The following is a 25,156-nucleotide window of genomic DNA, read 5'->3' on the forward strand; positions in this document are numbered from 1 at the left end:
ATTTCACTGTATTTCTTGATATGCATGTAAAAATAAAGTTAATATTTATATGCCTTTATACTGTATGCCTTTATAAATTGTAATGGGCCCAGTACTAAGCTTTGGGGAACTCCAGTCCGAAAAGCAACCTTCTATCATTCTCTACTTCCTACCACCAAGTCAAATGTGCATCTAATTAACCAGCTCTCCCTGAATCCCATGCAATTTAAGTTTCCATTGCAGCCTTCCATGTAGAACCTTATTAAAGGTGTTACTAAAGTCCATAAGTAAGAGTATAAGACCCATTTGCTCTGCCATTTCATCATGGCTGATCCATTTTCCCTCTCAGATCCAGTCTCCTACCCTCTCACCGTATCCCTTCATGCCCTGACTAATCAAGAATCTATCATCCTCTGCCTTAAATATATCCAATGACACAGCCACCTGTGGCAAGGGATATCAGACCATTGGAAAATGATGCTGAAAAGGTAGCAATGAGGGACAATGGATAGTAATGGGTTTCTCCTTCTCAAACTGCAGGGTGAATTCTATTAGATTATGATCACTGGCCCCTAAGGATTCCTTTCCCTTAAACTATATTGGCTGGGGTCAGATGTCTTGTAAAGACATTGCCCAGAAGAAGGCAATGGCAAACCACTTCTACAGAAAAATTTCCCAAGGACAATCAAGGATCACCCACATCATAAGACACGGCACATAATGAATGAATGACCATAGTCCTCTAATCTAATTCCTCTACAGAATTTAATTTTTCTTACTCTAATACCTTTTTTTTATCAATAGGCGATGCTAACTATTTCTTGGGATCTTGCAACCGTTCCATTTAAGGAGGAATATGCAGCCATCAGCATCAACGTCAGCAAGTAAGAAAGGAATCAAACAATATTTGACTGAGCTTTAATGATCTGTTAAAGTACCTCAAACATCTTATTATTCAGCATCACAGCAACTCTAAATCAGATTTAGGGAACAAGAGTCCAGGTACACCTGACAGTTACTTCAGATTCAGATTCAGATTCCGATTCAATTTATTGTCATTTAGAAACCATAAATGCAATGCAGTTAAAAAGTGAGACAATGTTCCTTCCGAATGATATCACAAAAGCATATAACAAAACAGACTACACTAGAAAATCCACATAACGTTTGGCAATCCCCAATCCAAAGTCCGGAGAGGCTGCTGCATATTAATATCACACTACCATCTTAGCGCATTCCCCGGAAAGGAGCTCCAAATCCACCAGACAAACAAGACCAAAAGCTAAAGCTACAAGACCTGCACAAAATCACATAGTTACAACATTTAGTTACAACAGTGCAAACAATAGCATAATTGATTAAAAAAAACAGACTATGGGCACAGTAAAAATAGTCCAAAGATGTTAAAGGACTATAAGTTCAAAGGAAATCACCACACAGTTTAAATCGTTACCAAGACTTACTCCTGATATCTCCTCTGTCTCTACTTCCAAGCACCTTAAAACTGTGCCCCTTTGTGTTGGCCATTTCAGCCCTGATGTTGTCCTTCTGTCCAAACCTATGCATTTTGTTTCCAGCTGCTTTTTTGCCAGACATGACAATTATAGGCTTTTTCTTCATAAAATATCACTTTTAAACAGTAAATTCTCTTTAAATATCAATTTACAGCAAAAATGGAGATGGAGATCTTGCTCAATGGACCCACAATATTCCCATGAGGCATGGTTTGAGTGTGTTCCTGAAACCACTGTAAGTGTTATTTCAAGAATTAATCTACAAAATCCAATTTTCAAAAAGTATTTTCATTTTGAAATCTAGTTTTGTAGGGTAATGTACATGGTGGAAACGTACATAATTCACAATCACTGACATTGAGTTGGGGTTCACTTTAAGAGGCTGGTCTGACATGATGTAATTATGTAAAGTTCTGTTACCACACTTTGTGTCTGGAGTATAATAAATGAGTGTTAAGGTTTTTTCTAAACATAAAATGTCTCGCTATTTTATTTGCAAAAACCTACAGTTGTCTCACAAGATCCAATATTGTCATTTTTGGAATGTATTCACTCACAAGTTCCTATATTATCATTTTTGGAATCTCCAAGTTCCTGTTATCATACTTGGAATGTAAATCCTCCCCAATTTCCTATATCGTCATTTTTAGAATGTAGTTGCTCCATGGTTCCAATATTGTCACTTTTGGAATGTAGAAACTCCTGAGATTCATATATTGCCATATTTGAAATATGATTGCTCCACAGATTCCTATATCACTCTGTGATTCCTTTATTGTCACTTTTGAAGTTCATATATTATCATTTTTAGAATGTAGTCACTCCATGGTTGCTATATTGTCACTACTGGAATTTAGATGCTTTTCAAGTTCCTATTTTTGTCATTTCAGTGGAATTCTTTTCCACAGACAGCTGCAGAGGCCGTCTTTATGCATATTTAAGGCAGTTGTTGATAGATTCTTGATTAGTCAGGGCATGAAGTCAAGTCAAGTCACTTTTATTGTCATTTCGACCATAACTGCTGGTAAAGTACATAGTAAAAATGAGACAATGTTTTTCAGGACCATGGTGTTACATGACACAGTACAAAAACTAGACTGAACTACGTAAAAAAACAACACAGAGAAAGCTACACTAGACTACAGACCTACACAGGACTGTGTACAGAAGGAGTACAGGAAGCCGGCAGGAGACTGAGGTTTAAAGAAAAATTGGATCAGCTTTGCTGAAATGGCAGAGCACACTCAATAGGCCAAATGACCTAATTCTGCTCCTATGTCTTATGGTCTGAGTTCCTACATTGTCATTAGTGGAATGTAGATGTCCCACAAGATCCTATATTGTAATTTTTGAAATGTAGATATTCATTAGTTCTTATATTGTCATTTTATTTGAAGTGTAATTGTTCATAGGTTCCTATTTTGTTTTTTTTTTGGAGTGTAATTGCTCACAGGTTCTTGTATTGTCATTTTTGGAGTTTAGTTGCTCCACAAGTTTCTTTATTGTCATGATTTTATGTAGCAATGCCAGTGTACTAAATGGTATGTACTAAGTTATTGTTTAGTATATAATTCTACATCCAGAATTAGAGCATAACTGGCATGAAATCATTTGAGTTTCTGTTGCATCAGACAATTGACTTAATTTCTGAAATGTGTTGTGATAAAAAATTGAAACTAAATAAAACTAATCAAAATGTTCAAATTATTACAAAGATTGGTGTTGCTGCAATTAGTGTAAAAGGTTGTCAAAGGATATAGCAGGATAGACATCAGCTGGAGATGTGAGCAGAGCAAAGGCACATGGAGTTTAATCTAGCTAAATATGAAATCAAATGCAAGTGCACAATTAATGTCACCGAAAGTGGCTGTACAAATTGATAGCATAGTAAATAAGGCATGTGGCATGCTTGCCTTTATTAGTTGAGGCATTGAGTCCAAGGGTCAGGAAATTTGTTTCCACTTTATAAAACTCTGGTTAGGTCACATCTGGAGTATTTGCATTCATTTCTGATTGCTCTATTATAGAAAGGGTGTGGAGGCTGTGGAGAGGGTGCAGAAGAGGTTTATCAGGATTCACTCTGGTTTAGAGGGTAGGTCCATATGAAGAGTTTGGACAAACTGGGTTTTCTTTGAAGCAATGGAGACTATGGGGAGACCTGACAGAAATTTATAAAACTGTGAGAGCCTTAGATAGTCAGTATTATTATCGTAGGGTTGAAATATCTAATACTAGAGAGCATGTTAGAGGGGAGAAAGTTCAGAGGAAATGTGCGAGGCAAGTTTTCATTACAGAAGGAGTGGTGGGTTCCAGGATAGAGGTAGATAAAAAGAAGCATTTAAGAAGTTCTTAGATAGGCAAGTGGATATTCAGGAATGTAGGGATATGGCCCATGTGCAGGCAGAAGGGATTAAGTGTTATTAACTTAATTAGTTCAGCACAGCAGCCTGAAGGACCTATTTCTGTAATATTCTGTTTTCTATGTTCTGTTGCAGAAATCAAATAACCAAGATTGACATCAACAATGATGATGAGAATAGACATGTAACATTTCATTTCCAGGTATGATGCATTCTCTTTACCATGATCAGCTAACTTCAATTCAGACCTTTCTTGAAATACATCAAATCCACTTGAGAGTAGTTATCACAATTTCCTTACAGATGAAACTAAGTAATTTCTCTTTTATGCAACACACACAAAATGCTGGTAGACGGCAGCAAGCCAGGCAGCATCTATAGGAAAAAGCACAGTCAACATTTCAGGCCGAGACCCTTCGTCAGGACTAACTGAAAGAAAAAATAGCAAGAGATCTGAAAGTGGGAGGGGGAGGGGGGATCCGAAATGATAGAAGACAGGAGGGGGAGGGATGAAGCTAAGAGCTGGAAAGTTGATTGGCAAAAGGGATACAGAGCTGGAGAATGGAAAGGATCATGAGATGGGAGGCCAAGGGAGAAAGAAAGGGGAAAGGGAGCACCAGAGGAAGATGGAGATCAGGCAAGGAGTGATTGTGAGAGGGGCAGAGAGAGAAAAAAGAGAGAGAGAGAGAAAGGGAGGGTAAACAAATAATTAAATAAGGGATGGGGTAAGAAGGGGAGGAGGGGCATTAATGGAAGTTAGAGAAATCAATGTTCATGTTGTCGGGTTGGAAGCTACCCAGATGGAATACAAGGTGTTGTTCCTCCGACTTGAGTGTGGCTTCATCTTGACAGTAGAGGAAGCCATGGTTAGACATATCAGAATGGGAATGGGACGTGGAATTAAAATGTGTGGCCACTGGGAGATCCTGCTTTCTCTGGCGGACAGAGCGTAGGTGTTCAGTGAACTGGTCTCCTAGTCTGCCTCGGGTCTCACCAATACATAGAAGGCCACACCAGGAGCACCGGATGCAGTATATCATACCAGCCGACTCACAGGTGAAGTGTCGCCTCACCTGGAAGGACTGTCTGGGGCCTGAATGGTGGTAAGGGAGGAAGTGTAAGGACAGGTGTAGCACTTGTTCTGCTTACAAGGATAAGTGCTGGGTGGGAGATCAGTGGGAAGGGATGGGTGGGGACAAATGGACAAGGGAGTCACCTAGGGAGTGATCCCTGTGGAAAGCAGAAAGATGGGGGGGAGGGAAAGATATGCTTGGTGGTGGGATACCGTTGGTGGTGGCGGAAGTTACGGAGAATTATATGTTGGACCCGGAGGCTGGTGGTGTGGTAGGTGAGGACAAGGGGAACCCTATCCCGAGTGGGATGGCGGGAGGATGGAGTGAGAGCAGATGTGCATGAAGTGGGAGAGATGTGTTTAAGAGCAGAGTTGATGGTGGGTTTTATATTCTCTTTTATATTATCTTTGATCAATATACTTGATAGAGAATGACTGTTGATGTTGTTCTGTGTGAGGCCACATTGTGTGATTAATTTGATATAAATAGGCATAATGAATATACACTGAATTTCCTGAAGTGTCCACAACCAAATGACAGAAATTAGTGACAGCTTTGCCTTGGGCAAGGTAGGAGCTGTTAGGATGGGAAAGCATAGAATTTGGGTTGGGCTAATTTTGATGCTATTAGTCAGGATCTTGGGAGTATAAATTGGGAACAGAAGTGCACAGGGAAATGTGCAATGGAAATGTGAAAGTTGTTTAGGTAACACTTGGATGGGACTCTGGATAGGTTTGTTCCTTTGAGGCAGGGAAAGGATGGTAGGTTGAAGGAAACATGTTTGACAAGAAAGGTGGACCATTTAGTCAAGAGGAGGAAGGAAGAAGGTTTAGAAAGCAAAGATCAGACAGGGCTCTTGAGAATTATAAGGAAGCCAGGAAAGAGCTTAAGGGACTTAGGAAAGATGGTAAATTGAAGGAAACATGGTTGACAAGAAAGCAGATACGAGAAGTTCTTGGTGAGTAGGACTAAGGAAAACTCCAAGGCTTCTACACGTACGTGAAGAATAGGATGATGACCAGAGTGAAGGGAAGGATAATCAGGGATAAAAGTGGAAACTTTTGCCCAAAGTTGAAGGAGGTAGGGGAGGTCCTTAATTAATTTTTTTTAAAACATAGAACATAGAAAAAGAATTTCAGGATGTGTATTGTATACATTTCTCTGACATTAAATATACCTACACAGAAAATGACAGGCCCTTTGTCCCACAACGTTGTACCAATCTTTTAACCTACTCTAAGATCAAGCTAACCTTTCCCTCTATTTTTCTATCATTTATTTGCCAATCTAAGGGTTTCTTAAATGCCCCTAATGTTCCTGTCTCCGTGAAAGCCCTGCAAGGCATTCCATACAGTCACCTTGCTCTCTGTAAAGAACTTACCTCCAACATATCCCCTAAACTTTCCTCCAATCACCTTAAAATAATGCCCCCAGTATTAGCCATTCCCCCTAGGAAAAAGGCTCTGGCTATCCACATTATCTATTCAAGAAGGAAAACAGGGATAATCCTAGAAACTATAGATTGGTGAGTCTCACATCAGCAGAACTGAAGTTACTGGAGAGAATTCTTATGGATAGAGTCTATGAGCACTTGAAAAAGCTAGCATTGCTTTTTGTGGGGCAAGTTATGTCTTACTAACTTCATTGAGTTTTTTGACCAGCTAGTGTGGGGGATTGATGGAGGTGGGGCTATGGATGTTGTCTATGTAGATTTTCGTGAGGCTTATCCAGAAGATTAACAAGCATGGGATCAATAGTAAATTGGCCATTTGGATTCAGAACTGGCTTGCCCATGGAAGACAGAGGGTGGTGGTCAAAGGGACTTACTTTAGCTGGAGATCTGTGATTAGTGTTGTCCCACAGGGATTTGTATTGGAGCCTCTGCTGTTTGTGATGTATATAAATGACCTGAATGAAAATGTAGATGGGTGGCTTAGTAAGTTTGCAAATGATACAAAGATTGTTGTTGTGTAAGAATAGAAGACTTCTAAAGAATACAGCAGAATTTAAATCAGTTACAGATAAGAGAAGAGAAATGGCAGGTGGAGTTTAATCCAGCTAAATGTAAAGTGCTACACTTTGGTAGGTCAAATATAAAGAGACAGTGCACTATTAAGGATAAAACCCTGAACAGTATTAATGAGCAGATGGGGTCCAAGTTCATAGTTCCCTGAAAGTGGCTACGCATGTTGCTCGGGTGGCTAAGAAGACATATAGCATGCTTGTGTTTATTTGTCAAGGATTTGAGTTCAAAAGTCAGCAAGTTATGTTGCTGACTTTTTAAAACTCTAGTTAGGCCACATCTGAGGTATTGCATACATTTCTGGTTCCCCATTATAGGAAATATGTTAAGGCTTTGGACAGGGTGTAGAAGAGGTTTACCAGGATGCTGCCTGGATTACAGAACATGTACTATAATGAGAGCATAATATTCCTGTGTTACACTGTTCTACAGAAACATAGAAAACCTACAGCACAATAAAGGCCCTTCAGCCCACAAAATTGTGCCGAACATGTCCCTACCTTGGAAATTACTAGGCTTACCTATAGCCCTCCATTTTACTAAGCTCCATGTAACCATCCAAAAGTCTCTTAAAAGACCCTATCGTATTCACCTTCACCACCATTGCTGGCAGCCCATTCTACACACTCACCACTCACTGCGTAAAAAATTTACCCCTGACATCTCTTCTGTACCTACTTCCAAGCACCTTAAAAATATGCCCTCTCATGCTAGCCATTTCAGCCCCGGGGAAAAGCCTCTGACTATCCACACGATTAATGCCTCTCATCATCTTATACACCTCTATCGGGTCACCTCTCATCTCCCATCACTCCAAGGAGAAAAGGCTGAGTTCACTCAACCTATTCTCATAAGGCATGCTCCCCAATCCAGGCAACATACTTGTATGTCTCCTCTACACCCTTCCTATGGCTTCCACATCCTTCCTGTAGTGAGGCGACCTGAACCGAGCACAGTACTCCAAGTGAGGTCTGACCAGGGTCCTATATAGCTGCAACATTACCTCTCGGCTCCTAAATTCAATTCCACCATTGATGAAAGCCAATACTCGGTACACCTTCTTAACCACAGAGTCAACCTGCACAGCTGCTTTGAGTATCCTATGGACTCAGACCCCAGGATCCCTCTGATCCACCACACTGCAAAGAGTATTATCATTAATACTATATTCTGCCATCATAGTTGACCTACCAAAATGAACCACCTCACACTTATCTGGGTTGAACTCCATATGCCACTTCTCTGCCCAGTTTTGCATCCTATCAATGTCCCGCTGTAAGCTCTGACGGCCCTCCACACTATCCACGACACCTCCAACCTTCGTGTCATCAGCAAACTTACTAACCCATCCCTCCACTTCCTCATCCAGGTCATTTATAAAAATCACGAAGAGTAAGGGTCCCAGAACAAATCCCTGAGGCACTCCACTGGTGACTGACCTCCATGCAGAATATGACCCGTCTACAACCACTCTTTGCCTTCTGTGGGCAAGCCAGTTCTGGATCCACAAAGTAATGTCCACTTGGATCCCATGCCTCCTTACTTTCTCAATAAGACTTGCATGGGGTACCTTATCAAATGCTTTGCTGAAATCCATATACACTATGTCTACTGCTCTTCCTTCATTAGTGTGCTTAGTCACATCCTCAAAATTCAATCAGGTTCGTAAGGCAGGTCCTGCCCTTGAAGATGTTTTATGTTCTATGTCTCCTATAATGTTGTACACTTCTAATAAATCACCTGTCATCCTCCTTTGCTCCAAAAAGAAAACCCCTACTTCACTCAACCTATCCTCATAAAACATGCTCTCTAATCCAGGCAGTATCAGATTAATCTCCTCTGCACCCTCCCTTAAAGCTTTCACATCCTTCCTACAAGGAGCAGACTAAAACTGAGCACATTTTTCCAAGAATGATCTAACCAGAGTTTTATATAGAGCTGCAACATTACCTCTAGCTCTTGAACTCAATCCCCTGACTAACGTAGGCCAACACACCTTAACCATACTATCAATTTGTGCAGCAACTTTTAAGGGATATATAGATGTGGACCCCAAGATCCCTCTGCTACTCTATACTACCAAGAATCCTATCATTAACCCTGTATTCTGCCATCAAATTTGATCTTCCAAAGTGAATCACTTCACACTTTTCAGATAAAACTCCATCAGTCCAGCTCTGCATGTTTTCAATGTAACCTACAACAAACTTCTACACTGCTACAACTCCACCAGCCTTCATGTCATCTGCAACGTACTAACGCAGCCTTCCACTTTCTCATGCAAATCAAAGGTTGAGCTTGTTGTGGATAGTGTGGAGGCTGTCAGAGGTTACAGCAAAACATCGATAGGATGCAAAACTAGGCAGAGAAGTGGCATATGGAGTTCAACTCATAAGTGTGAAGTGGTTCATTCTGGTAGGTCAAATATGATGGCAGAATATGGTATTAATGATAAGATTCTTGGCAGTGTGGAGGATCAGAGGGATCTTGGGATTCGAATCCACAGGACGCTCAAAGCAGCTGTGCAGGTTGACTCTGTGGTTAAGAAGGCGTACGGTGTATTGGCCTTCGTCAATCATGGGATTGAGTTTAAGAGCCCAGTGGTAATGTTACAGCTATAGAGGACCTCTGATCGGACCCCACTTGGAGTACTGTGTTCAGTTCTGGTCACCTCACTACAGGAAGGATGTGGAAGCCATAGACAGGGTGCAGAGGAGATTTACAAGAACGTTGCCTAGATTGGGGAGCATGCCTTACAAGAATAAGTTGAGTGAATTTGGCCTTTTCTCCTTGGAGCAACAGAGGATGTCAGGTGACCTGATAGAGGCATATAAGATGATGAGAGGCATTCATTGTGTGGATAGTCAGAGGCTGAGATACCCAGGGCTGAGAACACAGTTTTAAGGTGCTTGGAAGTAGGGACAGAGAAGGTGTCAGGGGTAAGTTTTTCTCCCCCACACGCAGAGTGGTGAGTGCATGGAATGAGCTGCCAGTGATGGTGGTGGAGGAGGATATGGTAGGATCTTCTAAGAGACTCCTGGATAGGTACATGGAACTTAGAAAAATAGAGGGCCATGGGTAACCCCAGGTAATTTCTAAGTACATGTTTGGCACAGCTTTGTGGGCCAAAGAGCCTGGAGAGCTTTTCTATGTTTCTATAAGTCACTGATCCCTGCGGAATACCAGACAGAATACATTCCATTTAGATCCACCCTCTGCCTTCTATGGGCAAATCAACTCTGAATGCACACACCCAAGTTTTTCTGGATTCCATGCCTCCTGACTTTTGGAATGAGCCTACAATGGGGAAACATCAAATCCCTTACTAAAATCCACTGCTCTGACTTCATCAATGTACTTTGTCACATCCTCGAAGAATTCAATCAGGATTGTAAGGCACAACCTAACCCTAACCCTAAACCCTCACAAAGCCATGCTGATTATCCCTAATCAGACTACTCTTTTCCAAATACTCATAAATCTTGTATTTAAGAATCATCTCTAATAATTTGCCCACCACTGAATTAAGAATCAAAGGTCTATAATTCCCAGGGTTATCCCCACTCCTTTTCTTGAACAAGGGAATAACTTTTACCACCCTCCAATCATCTTGTACTGCACCCTTGACCAGTGGGGACACAAAGATCTTCAACAAAGGCATAATAATCTCCCCCTCATTTCTTATAATGACCTGAGCTACTTTATATTCCATTTGACCCTGGGAACTTACCTATTCTAATGTTTTTCAAAAGTTCCAGCACTTTGCTTCAGTATTCACATGAGAAGGACTTTAACAAATGTTCTTTCTTTCTTTTTAAATCTTTTTATTAATTTTGAACAAACATAAATGAAACATGAATACAGAGTTTATGAGTACATAATTAATAGGTTAAGTATACATTCAAATAGATGATAATCCATATATAATAACCTCCCAAACACATAGTAATTACAAAAAAAGGAGTAAATAAAAAAAACCTAACCAACACAGGCCATTCATTGCATTATGTCAAATATACACAGTAGCATCAATAACTCCGTACCTCTATCCAAATAATTAAGGATAATAGAAGCAGGGTTTAGGAAAAGTCAGTTTAACTCATATGAAAATGTTGAATAAATGATCTCCAAGTTACTTCAAATTTAACTGAAGGATCAAAGACAACACTTGTAATTTTTTCTAAGCTCAAACAAGAGATAGTTTGAGAAAACCACTGAAATATAGTTGGAGGATTAATTTCTTTCCAGTTCAATAGGATAGATCTTCTAGCCATTAATGTAACAAATGCAATCATCCGTCGAGCGGAGGGGGATAAACAACTATTATCCACCATTGGTAAACCAAAAATTGCAGTAATAGGATGCGGTTGCAATTTGATATTCAGAACTGTTGAAATAATACCGAAAATATCTTTCCAATAATTTTGCAAACAAGGCACAAATGTGAGGTCAGCATTGATCAGACCGATAGCAGGAACGTGCTGATGTTAAGAAAGAGGATATGTAACATCAGGATCGATAAGTCCCTGGGGCTGGACAGCATATGCCTAAGTTACTATGCAAGTGAGAGAAGAGATTTCTGCACTGTTAGTTTTGATCTTTGTGTCCTCACTGGCTACAGGAATAGTACCAGAAGATTGGAGAATGACAAATGTTGTTTCTTTCTTTAAGAAAGGGAGCAGGGCTAATGCTGGGAATTATCAACCAATGATTCTTACTGGACATGTCAAGGAAATTTTTAACCTCTCACTGCTATGGGCAGAAGTTCTCACTTGCTTCAAAAAGGCAAGTGCCCAAGAAGAATAATGTGAGCTGCCTTAATGAGTATCAGCCAGTAGCATTCACATCCACAGTGAAATGTTTTGAGAGGTTGGTCATGACTAGACTGAACTCCTGCCTCAGCAAGGACCTGGACCCACTGCATATACAAACACCTGTGTCAGGATTCTGTTCATTGACGAAAGCTCAGCATTTAACACCATCATTCCCACAATCATGATTGATAAGTTACAGAACCTGGGCCTCTACAGCTCCCTCTGCAATTGGATCCTCAACTAACTGGAAGATCACAATCTGTGCAGATTAATGATAACATCTCCTCCTTGCTGATGATCAACACTAGTACACCTCAGGAGTGTGTGCTTAGCCCACTGCTCTACTCTCTCTGCACTCATGTCTGTATGGCTAGGCATAGCTTAGATATGATCTATAAAGTTGCTGGTGATACAGCCATTGTTGGTAGAATCTCATAGGGTGACGAGGGAGCACACAGGAGTGAGATATGCCAACTAGTGGAGTGGTGTTGCAGCAACAACCTTGCACTCAACATCAGTAAGATGAAACAGCTGATTGTGGACTTACCGAAGGGTAAGACAAAGGAACGCATAACAATCCCCACAGAGGGATCAGAAATGTAGAGAGTGAGCAATTTCAAGATCATGGGTGTCAAGATCTCTGAGGATCTAACCTGGTCCTAACATATTGATACAGTTATGTCAAGTCAAGTCATTTTTATTGTCATTTCGACCATAACTGCTATGGTACATAGTAAAAATGAAACAGCGTTTTTCAGGACCATGGTATTACATGACACAGTACAAAAACTAGACTGAACTACGTAAAAAACAACACAGAAAGAAAAAAAAAACTACACTAGACTACAGACCTACCCAGGACTGCATAAAGTACACAAAACAGTGCAGGCATTACAATAAATAATAAACAGGACAATAGGGCAGTAAGGTGTCAGTCCAGGCTCTGGGAATTGAGGAGTCTGATAGCTTGGGGGAAAATACTGTTACATAGTCTGGTTGTGAGAGCCCAAATGCTTCGGTGCCTTTTCCCAGATGGCAGGAGGGAGAAGAGTTTGTATAAGGGGTGCGTGGGGTCCTTCATAATGCTGTTTGCTTTGCGGATGCAGCATGTAATGTAAATGTCTATGATGGCGGGAAGAGAGACCCTGATGATCTTCTCAGCTGACTTCACTATCCACTGCATGGTCTTGCAATCTGAGGTGGTGTAATTTCCGAACCAGGTAGTGATGCAGCTGCTCAGGATGCTCTCAATACAACCCCTGTAGAATGTGATGAGGATGGGGGTTGGAAAATGGACTTTCCTCAGCCTTCGCAGAAAGTAGAGACGCTGCTGGGCTTTCTTTGCTATGAAGCTGGTGTTGAAGGACCAGGTGAGATTCTCTGCCAGGTGAACAGCAAGAAATTTGGTGCTCTTAACGATCCTTACCGAGGAGCTGTCGATGTTTAGTGGGAAGTGGTCGCTCCGTGCCCTCCTGAAGTCAACAACCATCTCTTTTGTTTTGTTCACGTTCAGAGACAGGTTGTAGGCTCTGCACAAGTCCGTTAGCCGCTGCAACCCCTCTCTGTAAGCTGACTCGTCATTCTTGCTGATGAGACCCACCACGGTTGTGTCATCGGTGAACTTGATGATGTGATTTGAGCTGTGTGTTGAAGCACAGTCGTGGGTCAGCAGAGTGAACAGCAGTAGACTGAGCACACAGCCCTGGGGGGCCCCCATGCTCAGTGTGATGGTGTTGGAGATGCTGCTTCCGATCTGGACTGACTGAGGTCTCCCAGTCAGGAAGTCTAGGATCCAGTTGCAGAGGGAGGTGTTCAGGCCCAGTAGGCTCAGCTTTCCAATCAGTTTCTGAGGGATGATTGTGTTGAATGTTGAACTGAAGTCTATGAACAGCATCTATGAATGAATGTGTCTTTTTTGTCCAGGTGAGTTAGGGCCAGTTGGAAGGTGATGGCAAATGGCGTTGTCTGTTGAGCGGTTGGGACGGTATGCAAACTGCAGGGGGTCCAGTGAGGGGGACAGCAAGGTTTTGATATGCCTCATGACAAGCCTCTCGAAACACTTCATGATGATGGATGTGAGAGCAATGGGACGGTAGTCATTTAGGCAGGACACTGAAGACTCCTTCGGCACGGGGACGATGCTGGCAACCTTGAAGCACGTTGGAATGGTGGCGCTGCTCAGAGAGATGTTGAAGATGTCAGTGAGAACATCTGCTAGCTAGTCTGCACATCCTCTGAGCACTCTGCCAGGAATGTTGTCTGGTCCAGCAGTCTACCATGGGTAGACCTTGCACAGGGTTCTTCTCACATCGGCCACGGTGAGACACAGCACCTGGTCATTTGTAGGAGGGGTGGATTTCCTCACCGCCACATCATTTTCCACCTCAAAATGGGCATAGAAGTTATTCTGCGCATCTGGGAGGGAGGCATCACCCACACAGTCAGGTGATGTTGTCCTGTAACTGGTGAAGTCCTAGATGCCCTTCTACACGTGCTGCGTGTCACCTCTGTCCTGGAAGTGGCTGTGGATTTGCTGGGTGTGTGATCACTTTGCTCCTCTGATGGCCCACAACAGTTTGGCCATTGCTGTTGTTAGAGCTGCCTTGTTGCCTGCTCTGAAGACGGAGTCACGGGTCCTCAGCAGCGCACGCACCTCCGTGGTCATCCATGGCTTCTGGTTGGCACGTATAGTGATGGTCTTGGACAGAGGAACATCATCAATGCACTTGCTGATGTAGCTGGTCACTGATGCTGTGTACTCCTCTAAGTTGGTAGAGTAAAGAAGGCAAGACAGCAACTATACTTCATTAGGAGTTTGAAGAGATTTGGTACGTCAACAAAAACACTCAAAAGCTTCTATAGATGTACCGTGGAGAGCATTCTGACAGACTGCATCACTATCTGGTATGAGGGGGGAGGGGGGTGTGCTACTGCACAGAACCGAAAGGAGCCGCAGAGGGTCATAAATTTAGTCAGCTCCATCTTGGGTACTAGCTAACAAATGTTACGAAGGATGAACAGTTCTGATGGACAATGGGGTGAAGAGTTGCCCATATTTCCCCCCCCCTTTTGAGAATCACGAACCATTACTGTTGCTATGCTGCTCATGAGAGAGAGAGATGAAAAGAAAACATGCAAGAACATCTGCTACAGATAAGAGACGGGAGAGAGCCTTGTTGATTTACTATACTATATCTTCTGCGAGGGTTATTTATCTTCTACCATTTTGCTCATTAACATTCCTCAGTGGACTGCCAGAGTGGGCTGGTTTGATAGACACAGTCATTCAAAATTGATTGATAGCTGAGACCCCGTGAGTAGGGATAAAATTCAGGTCTGGAAAGACACCCTTCAGACACACCAGTGGACACTGATTGAGTGTTGGAACCCACAGGAAAGGTGGGGGCTTCGGAGACCGAACAAGGAGAATCGGTCAGTTAAACTCACAGTGTTGCAGCAGGGCCGGTGGGGACTTGAGTGTGTGTCCACTCATGCCAGAGTGACGAGTCCACCACAGAAGAACAGTCTAGCTGAAAGACAGAAGGGTCATAACTGAATGGCCACAAAGATACGCCGGATTAAGAAAGCAAAGGAAGGTTTGGCTGCAGTAGCTGTTACATCTCGCTCTCTCTCTCTCTCTCTCTCTCTCTCTCTCTCTCTCTCTCTCTCTCTCTCTCCAACGATTACAACACAACAACCATAACTACCTCAGCACGCATGAACTGAACTGGACTTTATACTTTTCTATGACAATTTATTTACCCCTAGACATTAATAGAGCTTGTTTATTATTGCATTATTATTCCTACACTTTTAGGTTTATTATTACTAACTTGTGTTATCTATATATTTGCATTATTGGTATTGATTTGCTTATTTTACTAATAAACACTTTTGAATACAGTACCACCAGACTCCAACGGATTCTTCTTTCTCTGCTGTTTAGACACCCAGTTACGGCTTACATAACAAATAGAACTCAGGACATCTTCAAGGAGCAGTGTCTTAGAAAGGTAGCATCCAATTAAGGACCCCCAGCACCCAGGGCATGTGCTTTTGTCACTGTTATCATCAGGTAGGAGGTACAGAAGCCTAAAGGCACACACTCAGCAATTCAGGAGCAGCTTCTTCCCTCTCTGCCATCCAATTCCTGAATGGACATTGAACCTATGAACACTACCTCACTTTTTTAATGTATATTATTTCTGTTTTTGCACAGTTTTTAATCTATTCAATACAAGAGGGGTGATTGATAAGTTCATGGCCTAAGGTAGAAGGAGTCAATTTTGGAAAACCTAGCACATTTATTTTTCAACATAGTCCACTCCTACATTTACACACTTAGTCCAGCAGTCGTGGAGCATACAAATCTTGGGCCTCCAGAAAGTGTCACCAGCAGGGGTGATTGATACGGTTGTGGCCTAAGGTAGAAGGAGATGAGTTATGCAGCTCTCGTTACATGCACAGTTCAGCTCTGAGTGATTATGCAGAAAGTTTGAAGTTAATAACTCATCAGTGGTAATTGATAAGTTTGTGGCCTAAGGTAGAAGGAGATGAGATGAGTTATTAATTTCAAACTTTCTGCATAATCACCCATGCTGTGGACACTTTCTGGAGGTCCAAGATCCGTATGCTCCATGACCACTGGACTAAGTGTGTAAGTGTAGGAGGGGACTATGTCGAAAAATAAATGTGCTAGGTTTTCTAAAATGGACTCCTTCTACCTTAGGCCACAAACTTATCAATTACCCCTCGTACATATACTGTAACACCCACAAAATGCTGGTGGAATGCAGCAGGCCAGGCAGCATCTCTAGGAAGAAGTACAGTCGACATTTTGGGCCGAGACCCTTCATCAGGACTAACTGAAAGAAAAGATAGTAAGAGATTTGAAAGTGGAAGGGGGAGGGGGAGATCCAAAATGATAGGAGAAGATAGGAAGGGGAGGGATGAAGCTAACAGCTGGAAAGTTGATTGGCAAAAGGGATACAGAGCTGGAGAAGGGAAAGGATCATGGGACGGGCTGAGGGAGAAAGAAAGGGGGAGGGGAGCACCAGAGGGAGATGGAGAGCAGGCAAGGTGTGGTTGTGAGAGGGACAGAGAGAGAAAAAAGGAAAAAATGATAGATAGATGGATAGATAGATAAATAAATAAGGGAGGGATAGGGTAAGAAGGGGAGGAGCGGCATTAATGGAAGTTAGAGAAATCGATTTTCATGCCATCAGGCTGAAGGCTTCCTAGACGGAATATAAGCTGTTGTTCCTCCAGTCTTAGTGTGGCTTCATCTTGACAGTAGAGGAAGCCATGGACAGACATATCAGAATGGGAATGGGACGTGGAATTAAAATGTGTGGCCACTGGGAGATCCTTTGACATATCAGAATGGGAATGGGACATTGGACATATCAAAGGAATCATAGGTTCGATTTTGTCACTTAAAAAAAATTGGATAGGTATATGGACAGGAAAGGAATGGAGGGTTATGGGCTGAGTGCAGAAAGGTGGGACTAGGTGAGAGTAAGCGCTGGGCACAGACTAGATGGGCTGAGATGGCCTGTTTCCGTGCTGTAATTGTTATATGGTTATATCAGAATGGGAACGGGAAATTTGACATATCAGAATGGGAATGGGACGCTTATCCATGGCCTCCTCTATGGGTGTGTCTTATGAGGAAAGATTGAGCAAGTTAGGGTTTTCCTCTTTTGTAATAAAGGATGATGAGATGAGAGTACCTGTCTTCCAGTCAAACAATGACTAATAAGAAAGGACATACTTTTAAGGTGATAGAAGGAAAATATAGGGAGGATATCAGAGGTAGAGCGTTTTATTTAAAAAAAACAGAGTAGTAAGCGCATGGAACACACTGCCAAGTGTGGTGGTTGAGGCAGATATATTAGGGACAACTGAGATACTGTTAGATAGGGACATGGATGAAAGAAAACTAGAAGGCTCTGTGGGAGGGAAGGACTAGATTGATCTTGGAGTAGATTAAGAAGTCAGCAAACATTGTGGGCTGACGGCACTGTACTGTTCTGTGTTCTGTAACAAGTTACTGTTTCTGAAATTGTCTTTTTTTGGATGGAACTAGTTGACTTCTTTGCTTCTCAAGGATGTCCTCAATGGTGGGGAGGATAATGCCCATGATGGAGCTGGCAGAGTTTATAACTCTCTGCAGCTTGTTCTGATCCCATGCATTAGAACCTCCATAGCGGCGGTTCCGGAGACGTCATTATCAAGAATTATTAAGAATTATTAAGAATGGCAGCTTAAGTCACAAGCTCCTCCAGAAAAATGTGTATTAAGCCCCGTTATCCCATCAACTATGATATTTTTTGAAAAATATTTGAACTGAAAAGAGGGGCAAGAATGGGGAGAAGAAATGGAAATTAAAAAAAGCAACATTGCAGAGCCTGCATCCAAGAGGAGTGCAGCGAGCGGCTCTCCGACCCGACCGCGTGCAAGCGAGGCGGCTGCTGGGCCTCATTCAGGCGAAGTGGCGAATATCTTTGAAATCCTGAAAGAAATAATGGAGGTCCAGAAAGATATAAAGCAGCAGCTCCATGATATTAAGGCAGAGCTCGCCAGCGTTAATCAAAAAATAGTGGTGACAGAGACTCAAATTGAGAAGGTGGAAGATCGCGTTCAAAATGTTGAATGGATACTGAGCAAGACAATAAAAATAATACATCACCAAGAAGGTAAACCGTTTGACCTGGAGGGAAGATCACAGCGGAAAAATATCAGAATCTACAACGTTCCTGAAGGAGCAGAGGGCTCGTCTATGACCGAGTTTGTCGAAAAGTTACTGCAGGACGCACTGGATCTTCCCTCGGTTGTGGAGCTGGAAGTCGAGAGAGCCCACCATGCATTCGTTCCGAAACCTACCCAGGATAGAAAGCCACGTTCAATAATAAATAAATTCTTGTGGTACAGCACCAAGACGCAGATTCTACAAAGAGCCTGGGGTAAGAAGAGAGTGTTTTATGACGATAAATTAATATATTTTGACCAAGATTACCCCCCCCTGCGGTCCTGCAGAAATGCAAAGAATACTCTGAAATAAAGCGAGTACTAAAGCAAAACAAGATTAGATTTCAAACTCCGTACCCTGCTAAACTTCGAGTGTTTTATGACAACAGGACGCGGTTGTACCAGACGGTGGAAGAGGCGACTACAGACATGAAGGCCAGAGGGTTGCCATTTAGCGTCACCAAAATGAGGGAAAGCCTGACTGAGGAATTATCCTGCTCCGGTTGGGAAATAGTGCGAGAATCGAGAAGGCAGGAGACGGGAGGAGGCCGAGGGAAATATTTCAGGAAGAGACCAGGAGTTTCCCAAAGACAGTCCTCACCCCCTTCAGAAGAGCCATAAGGTTTGGCTAACTTTAAAAATGTTGAGAAGCTAAATGGAAGCAAAAGTACACTGTGATATATATGATTTTATACCCTGATTTTATTTTCACAAATCAATGAATCTGTTGTAAAAAAAGATCACTCCCTACTTGTACATAGTTCTTTCCTTTTGTTTGTTTTTTCTTCCCACTCTTTTCTATGAGTGTATACCTCAGATAAATACTTCATGGAGATTTGTGATATATATGATTATATGATATATATATATATATATATATACAATGTCTGAAATACATCTTATGGAAATGTTTGTTTGATGATGAACTTCAATAAAAAAATAAATTACAAAAAAAAAGAACCTCCATAGCAGTCAGTAATGCAGCCAGCCCTAATGATCTCCACGATGTATATATAGAAATTTGCTGGAGTACTTGGTGACATATCAAATCTCCTCAAACTCCTAATGAAATATAGTCACAGACATACTTTCTTTGGCTATATTGCTGTCCAATATAGTGCAGGAAAAAGTGGTTAACTGTCATTTTACAATACTGTATAATTTTAACTGCCTCACATAGAAGTTCTGTTAGGGTACTGTGTTTCTACCAAAGACAACTAACCCACTGCTTATTTTACAGGTTACGATGGACAACCCTTACAATGCTACAATAAACCTAACCATATCAATCCCAATTAAAGTACGGGGTCAAGAAATTCTCAAGCTGCATCAGGTAATATTAATTTTAAATTTAATGTAATTAAATCACTATTAGCAAATAATAAAAAATTATATTTAAAATGTCTGGACAAAGAAGGAGACATATGTTAGTTAAAGAGCATAAGGAATGTTGGACCACACTTGTGGAAAATTAGGAGGGCTAAAAGGGACCATGAGATATTCCTGTAAAATAAAGTGAACGAGAGTCCTAAAATATTCTATAGTTATACTAAGAGCTAAGGAAGATGCTAGGGAAAGAGCAGACCTCCTTAGGAATCAATGTGGTAATTTATATGTTGGTTTTTGGGAAATCTTAAATGAATACTTCTCCTCTGTGTTGGTTGAGGAATTGAGTTCAAAAGTCAAAAACAGAAACTGTGAGCATACACAAAGACTCAAATACTTGCACTAATAGCACTTTGTGCATTACTGTGACATTCTGGTGCTGCTGTAACTTATTTTATTTTAGCTACTTATCTATTTAATACCGTCTTTCTATTACTGTCTTGTTTTTATCTACCGCTTTGTTTGATTGACTGAGAGGAAGCCAAATAGTTTCATTGTACCTATGTGTAATGACAATAAAGATCATTCAATTCAATTCAATTTAAAGAGCTCTGAGGCAGACAGATACTGTCATTGTGCAGGAAATGGAAGGCTGTGAACATCGTATAGGTAAAAGGGGTTAATTTAGCATCACTTCATAGAATATAAGAGCAGGGAAGTGTTTCTTCAACTATAAAATGTTGGTTAGGCTACAGCTGGAATATTTGTGCATTACTTAGAGGGCTATGGGTAACCCGAAGTAATTTCTAAAGTAAGTACATGTTCGGCATAGCATTGTGGGCTGAAGGACCTGTATTGTGTTGTAGGTTTTTCTATGTTTCTTTTTATGTTTCTTATCACCAGACTACAGGGAAGATAAGAAGGACTGGAGACAATGCAGAGGGGATGGATGATATCGAGCATTTCAGTCAGAAGGAGATTAATGAGGTTGGGTTTGTTTTCCTTGGAATGGAGGAAGCTAGGCAAGAGGCTGTAATAGAAGTATTAAGGGAGATTAAAGGAATATTAAGGATTAAGGGAATATTAAAGGAGAGGAGGTGTTGGAGTTGTTAAAATACATTAGGACGGATAAGTCCCCGGGGCTTGATGGAATATTCCCCAGGCTGCTCCAGGAGGCAAGGGAAGAGTTTGCTGAAACTCTGGCTAGGATCTTTATGTCCTCGTTGTTCACGGAAATGGTACCAGAGGACTGGAGGGAGGCAAATGTTGTCCCCTTGTTCAAAAAGGGTAGTAGGGATAGTCCAGGTAATTATAGACCAGTGAGCCTTACGTCTGTGGTGGGAAAGCTGTTGGAAGATTCTTAGAGATAGAATCTATGGGCATTTAGAGAATCAAGGTCTGATCAGGGACAGTCAGCATGGCTTTGTGAAGGACAGATGATGCCTAACAAGCCTGATAGAGTTCTTTGAGGAGGTGTCCAGGCATATAGATGAGGGTAGAGCAATGGATGTGATCTACATGGATTTTAGTAAGGCATTTGACAAGGTTCCACATGGTAGGCTTATTCAGAAAGTCAGAAGGCATGGGATCCAGGGAAGTTTAGCAAGGTGGATTCAGAATTGGCTTGCCTGCAGAAGGCAGAGGGTTGTGGTGGAGGGAATACATTCAGATTGGAGGGTTGTGACTAGTGGTGTCCCACAAGGATCTGTTCTGGGACCTCTACTTTTTGTGATTTTTATTAACGACCTGGATGTGGGGGTAGAAGGGTGGGTTGGCAATGACACAAAGGTTGGTGGTGTTGTAGATAGTGTAAAGGATTGTCGAAGATTGCAGAGAGACATTGATAGGATGCAGAAGTGGGCTGAGAAGTGGCAGATGGAGTTCAACCCGGAGAAGTGTGAGGTGGTACACTTTGGAAGGACAAACTCCAAAGTAGAGTACAAAGTAAATGGCAGGAAGCTTGTAGTGTGGAGGAGCAGAGGGATCTGGGGGTGCATGTCCACGGATCCCTGAAAGCTGCCTCACAGGTAGATAGGGTAGTTAAGAAAGCTTATGGGGTTAGCTTTCATAAGTCGAGGGTTAGAGTTTAAGAGTCACGATGTAATGATGCAGCTCTATAAAACTCTAGTTAGGCCACACTTAGAGTACTGTGTCCATTTCTGGTCACCTCACTATAGGAAGGATGTGGAAGCATTGGAAAGGGTACAGAGGAGATTTACCAGGATGCTGCCTGGTTTAGAGAGTAAGGATTATGATCTGAGATTAAGGGCTTTACTCTTTGGAGAGGAGGAGGTTGAGAGGAGACATGATAGAGGTGTACAAGATATTAAGAGGAATAGACAGAGTGGACAGCCAGCCAGCGCCTCTTCCCCAGGGCACCACTGCTCAGGTACAAGAGGACATGTCTTTAAGGTGAGGGGAGGGAAGTTCAAGGGGGATAATAGAGGAAGGTTTTTCACTCAGAGAGTGGTTGGTGTGTGAAATACACTGCCTGAGTCAGTGGTGGAGGCAGATACACTAGTGAAGTTTAAGAGACTACTAGACAGGTATATGGAGGAATTTAAGGTGGGGGGGTTATATGGGAGGCAGGGTTTGAAGGTTGGCACAATTTTGTGGGCCAAAGGGCCTGTGATGAGCTGTACTATTCTATGTTCTAAGTATACTAAATTTTAAGAATTATAGACAGCATGAAAGCTTTCTTCTTGGAAGTAGTATTTAAAAGCAGAGTGTGCAGGTTTAATAAATCTTGATAGGGACAACTAATATGATGTATGAACACTTTAACTAAAGTTTAGTGCCACTCAGTCTCAGTTAGTACTCTTACTTAAAATATACAGGCATTCTGTTCACCTGGCAGACTCCCAATGGCCTACATTTAAACCTCTATCCATGCTGCTTCATACATTCAATCCCAAAAGCAACTGGACGAGAATACAGATACTATTCATTGAATGAACTGGCCAGGCTCACTTTGTAGGGTAACACTCTTCTCAGATCACCAAAGTCAGGATCCTTCCTTTGATCAGCAGCCAATGCAGACATCAGAAATTTGGAGAGGAGGGAACTTCAATCAGGTGCACCACCCAAGAACAAAAGGCAGAAGTGGTTTGAAGCAGTGTAATAGAGTTTTGGCCAGTGGCCAATCAGCATTTAGGATTAATAAAAGCAAATTAGAGGAAGGCAGGGGCAAGCACAGCAGCTGTTGTCTGAGTAGACATAGTCAGAGTGAGGATCTTAAGGCTTTAGCTCTTTAGAGTTTCATGCAGGGAAGATCAAGCTTTTTCCTTCTCTTTATATCTGTTCAACTGGGTAGAGATGACTAGCAGGATAGTGCAGTGCTTCTCTTGTGGGATGTGGGAAGGCAGGGAAGCCTCCACTACAACTGTGAGAAGTGCATCCAGCTGCAGCTTCTGAAAAAGCCACATTAAGGAGTTAGAGCTGGAACTGGGTGAACTCCGGATCATTCGGGAGGCTAAAGGGGTGATAGATAGGTATAGTATGGAAGAGGAAAGGATTACCCCTATGGCCATCCCCCTCAACAACAGATATATCACTTTGGATACTGTTGGGGGGGGGGGGAGGGGATGACCTAACAGAGGAAAGTCACAGTGGTTGGGTCTCTAGCACTGAGACTGCTTCTGTGACTCAGAAGGGAAGGGGGGAAGAAAAGACAACTGTGGTGATAGGGGATTCATTAGGGGAATGGACAGAAGGTTTTATTGGTGAGAATGAGATTCCTGGATGGTACGTTGCCTCTGGGTGCCAAGGTCCAGGATATCTCAGATCAAGTCCTCAGCATTCTTAAGTGGGAGGGTGAACATCCAGAACTTATGGCCCAAGTAGGTATGAGAGATGAGGTTCTGCATAAGGAGTTCAGGGAGTTAGGTGCTGAGTTAAAGGTCAGGACCTCCAAGGTTGTGATCTAAAGATTGCTACCTGTGCCAAATGCTAGTGAGGCTAGAATTAGGAAGATTATACAATTTAATACGTGGCTAAGGAGTGGTGTAGGAGGGAGGGCATAAGATTTTTGGGTCATTGGTCTCTCTTCCAGGGAAGGTGGGACCTGTACAGAAGGGATGGTTTACACCTGAACTGGAGGGGAACTAATATCTTAGCATGAAGGTTTATTAATGCTGCACGGTGGTGTTTAAACTAGAGGTGTAGGGTTATAGGAACCAGAATGCCAGAACAATTAGTGGAGAGGTTGTGGAGGCAGATGTTGGTAAGACCTCAGACAAAGATAGGAATCAAAAGGTTGAGCATGGTGGGAGGAAATCAACAAGGGCAAATACAAGTCTGAAGGTGTTATATCTGAATGCATGCAGTGTACAAAACAAGGTAGATGAATTTGCAGCACAGTTTTAGATTGGCAAGTATGATGTTTTAGGCATTACGGAATCATGAATGAAAGATTACAGCTAGGAGCTTAATATACAAGGGTATACATTTTATAGGATAGACAGGAAGGCAGAAGGGGTGGCATTGCTTGGTTGGTAAAAAATGAAATCAAATCATGAGAAATAAGTGATATAGATTCAGAAGGTGTTGAACCATTGTGGATAAAGCTAAGGAACTGCAAAGGGAAAAAGATCCTGATGGGAGTTGTATACAGACCCTCAAACAGTAAAAGGATGTTGCTTACAGATTACAATGGGAGATAGAAAATGCATGCCAAAAGAGCAATGTTACAATAATCTTGGGGGTCTTCAATATGCAGATTGATTGGGAAAATCAGATTGGTACTGGTTTACAGGAGGGGGGATTTCTAGAGTGCCTGTGAGATGGCTTTTTAGAGCAGCTCATGGTTGAGCCCACGAGAGGATCGGCTATTCTGGATTGGGTGTTGTGCAAGGAACCAGAATTGATTAGAGAGCTTAAGGTAAAAAAAAAACCCTTAGGGGAGAGTGATCACAATATGATCATATTCACCCTGATATTTGAGAAGGATAAGCTGCAGTCAGATGTACCAGTATCAGTATTACAGTGGAGTAACGGGAATTGCAGAGGCTTGAGAGAGGAGTTGGCAGAGACGAAAGCAGAGCAGCAATGGCTGGAATTTCTGGAAGCAATTTGGAAGGCACAACATATATAAATCCCAAAGAGAAAGAAGTATTCTAAAGGAAAGATGACCCAACCATGGCTAACAAAAGAAGTCAAAGCCAACTTAAAAGCTAAATAGAGGGTCTGTAATAGAACAAAAATTGTAGCCTATAAAACCAACAGCAAGGCGCCTCATAAGTCATTAAGGTAAAGATGCAATATGAAATTTAATAAAGCCAATAATATTAAAAGAGATACCAAAAGTTTCTTCAGATAT

At 41.9% G+C, this 25,156-nt stretch overlaps 3 protein-coding genes across 4 annotated transcripts in view; 2 read left to right on the forward strand and 1 right to left on the reverse strand.

The window, feature by feature from the left end:
- LOC132396199 (integrin alpha-E-like) overlaps nucleotides 1-25,156 on the forward strand; it is a 300,648-nt gene that overhangs the window by 225,731 nt on the left and 49,761 nt on the right. For both annotated transcript variants that reach the window (XM_059973778.1, XM_059973777.1), the window contains exons 23-26: nucleotides 784-863; nucleotides 1,648-1,728; nucleotides 3,989-4,055; nucleotides 19,754-19,846. In XM_059973778.1, coding sequence (XP_059829761.1) covers nucleotides 784-863; nucleotides 1,648-1,728; nucleotides 3,989-4,055; nucleotides 19,754-19,846 — 321 coding nt within the window. The remainder of the gene's footprint in view (nucleotides 1-783; nucleotides 864-1,647; nucleotides 1,729-3,988; nucleotides 4,056-19,753; nucleotides 19,847-25,156) is intronic.
- LOC132396201 (uncharacterized) overlaps nucleotides 11,018-25,156 on the reverse strand; it is a 50,454-nt gene continuing 36,315 nt past the window's right edge. The window contains exon 2 of the mRNA XM_059973781.1: nucleotides 11,018-14,526. Within this exon, the coding sequence (XP_059829764.1) occupies nucleotides 12,695-13,657 (963 nt within the window). The 5' untranslated portion in view covers nucleotides 13,658-14,526 and the 3' untranslated portion in view covers nucleotides 11,018-12,694. The remainder of the gene's footprint in view (nucleotides 14,527-25,156) is intronic.
- On the forward strand, nucleotides 16,563-18,983 carry LOC132395138 (uncharacterized). The gene is made up of 2 exons (XM_059971438.1): nucleotides 16,563-18,728; nucleotides 18,903-18,983. Exons 1-2 carry the CDS (start codon nucleotides 18,143-18,145, stop codon nucleotides 18,944-18,946), a joined length of 630 nt encoding a protein of 209 aa, XP_059827421.1. The 5' UTR covers nucleotides 16,563-18,142; the 3' UTR covers nucleotides 18,947-18,983.

Source organism: Hypanus sabinus, chromosome 6, assembly GCF_030144855.1.
Source record: "Hypanus sabinus isolate sHypSab1 chromosome 6, sHypSab1.hap1, whole genome shotgun sequence".
NCBI classification, from domain to species: Eukaryota; Metazoa; Chordata; class Chondrichthyes; order Myliobatiformes; family Dasyatidae; genus Hypanus; species Hypanus sabinus.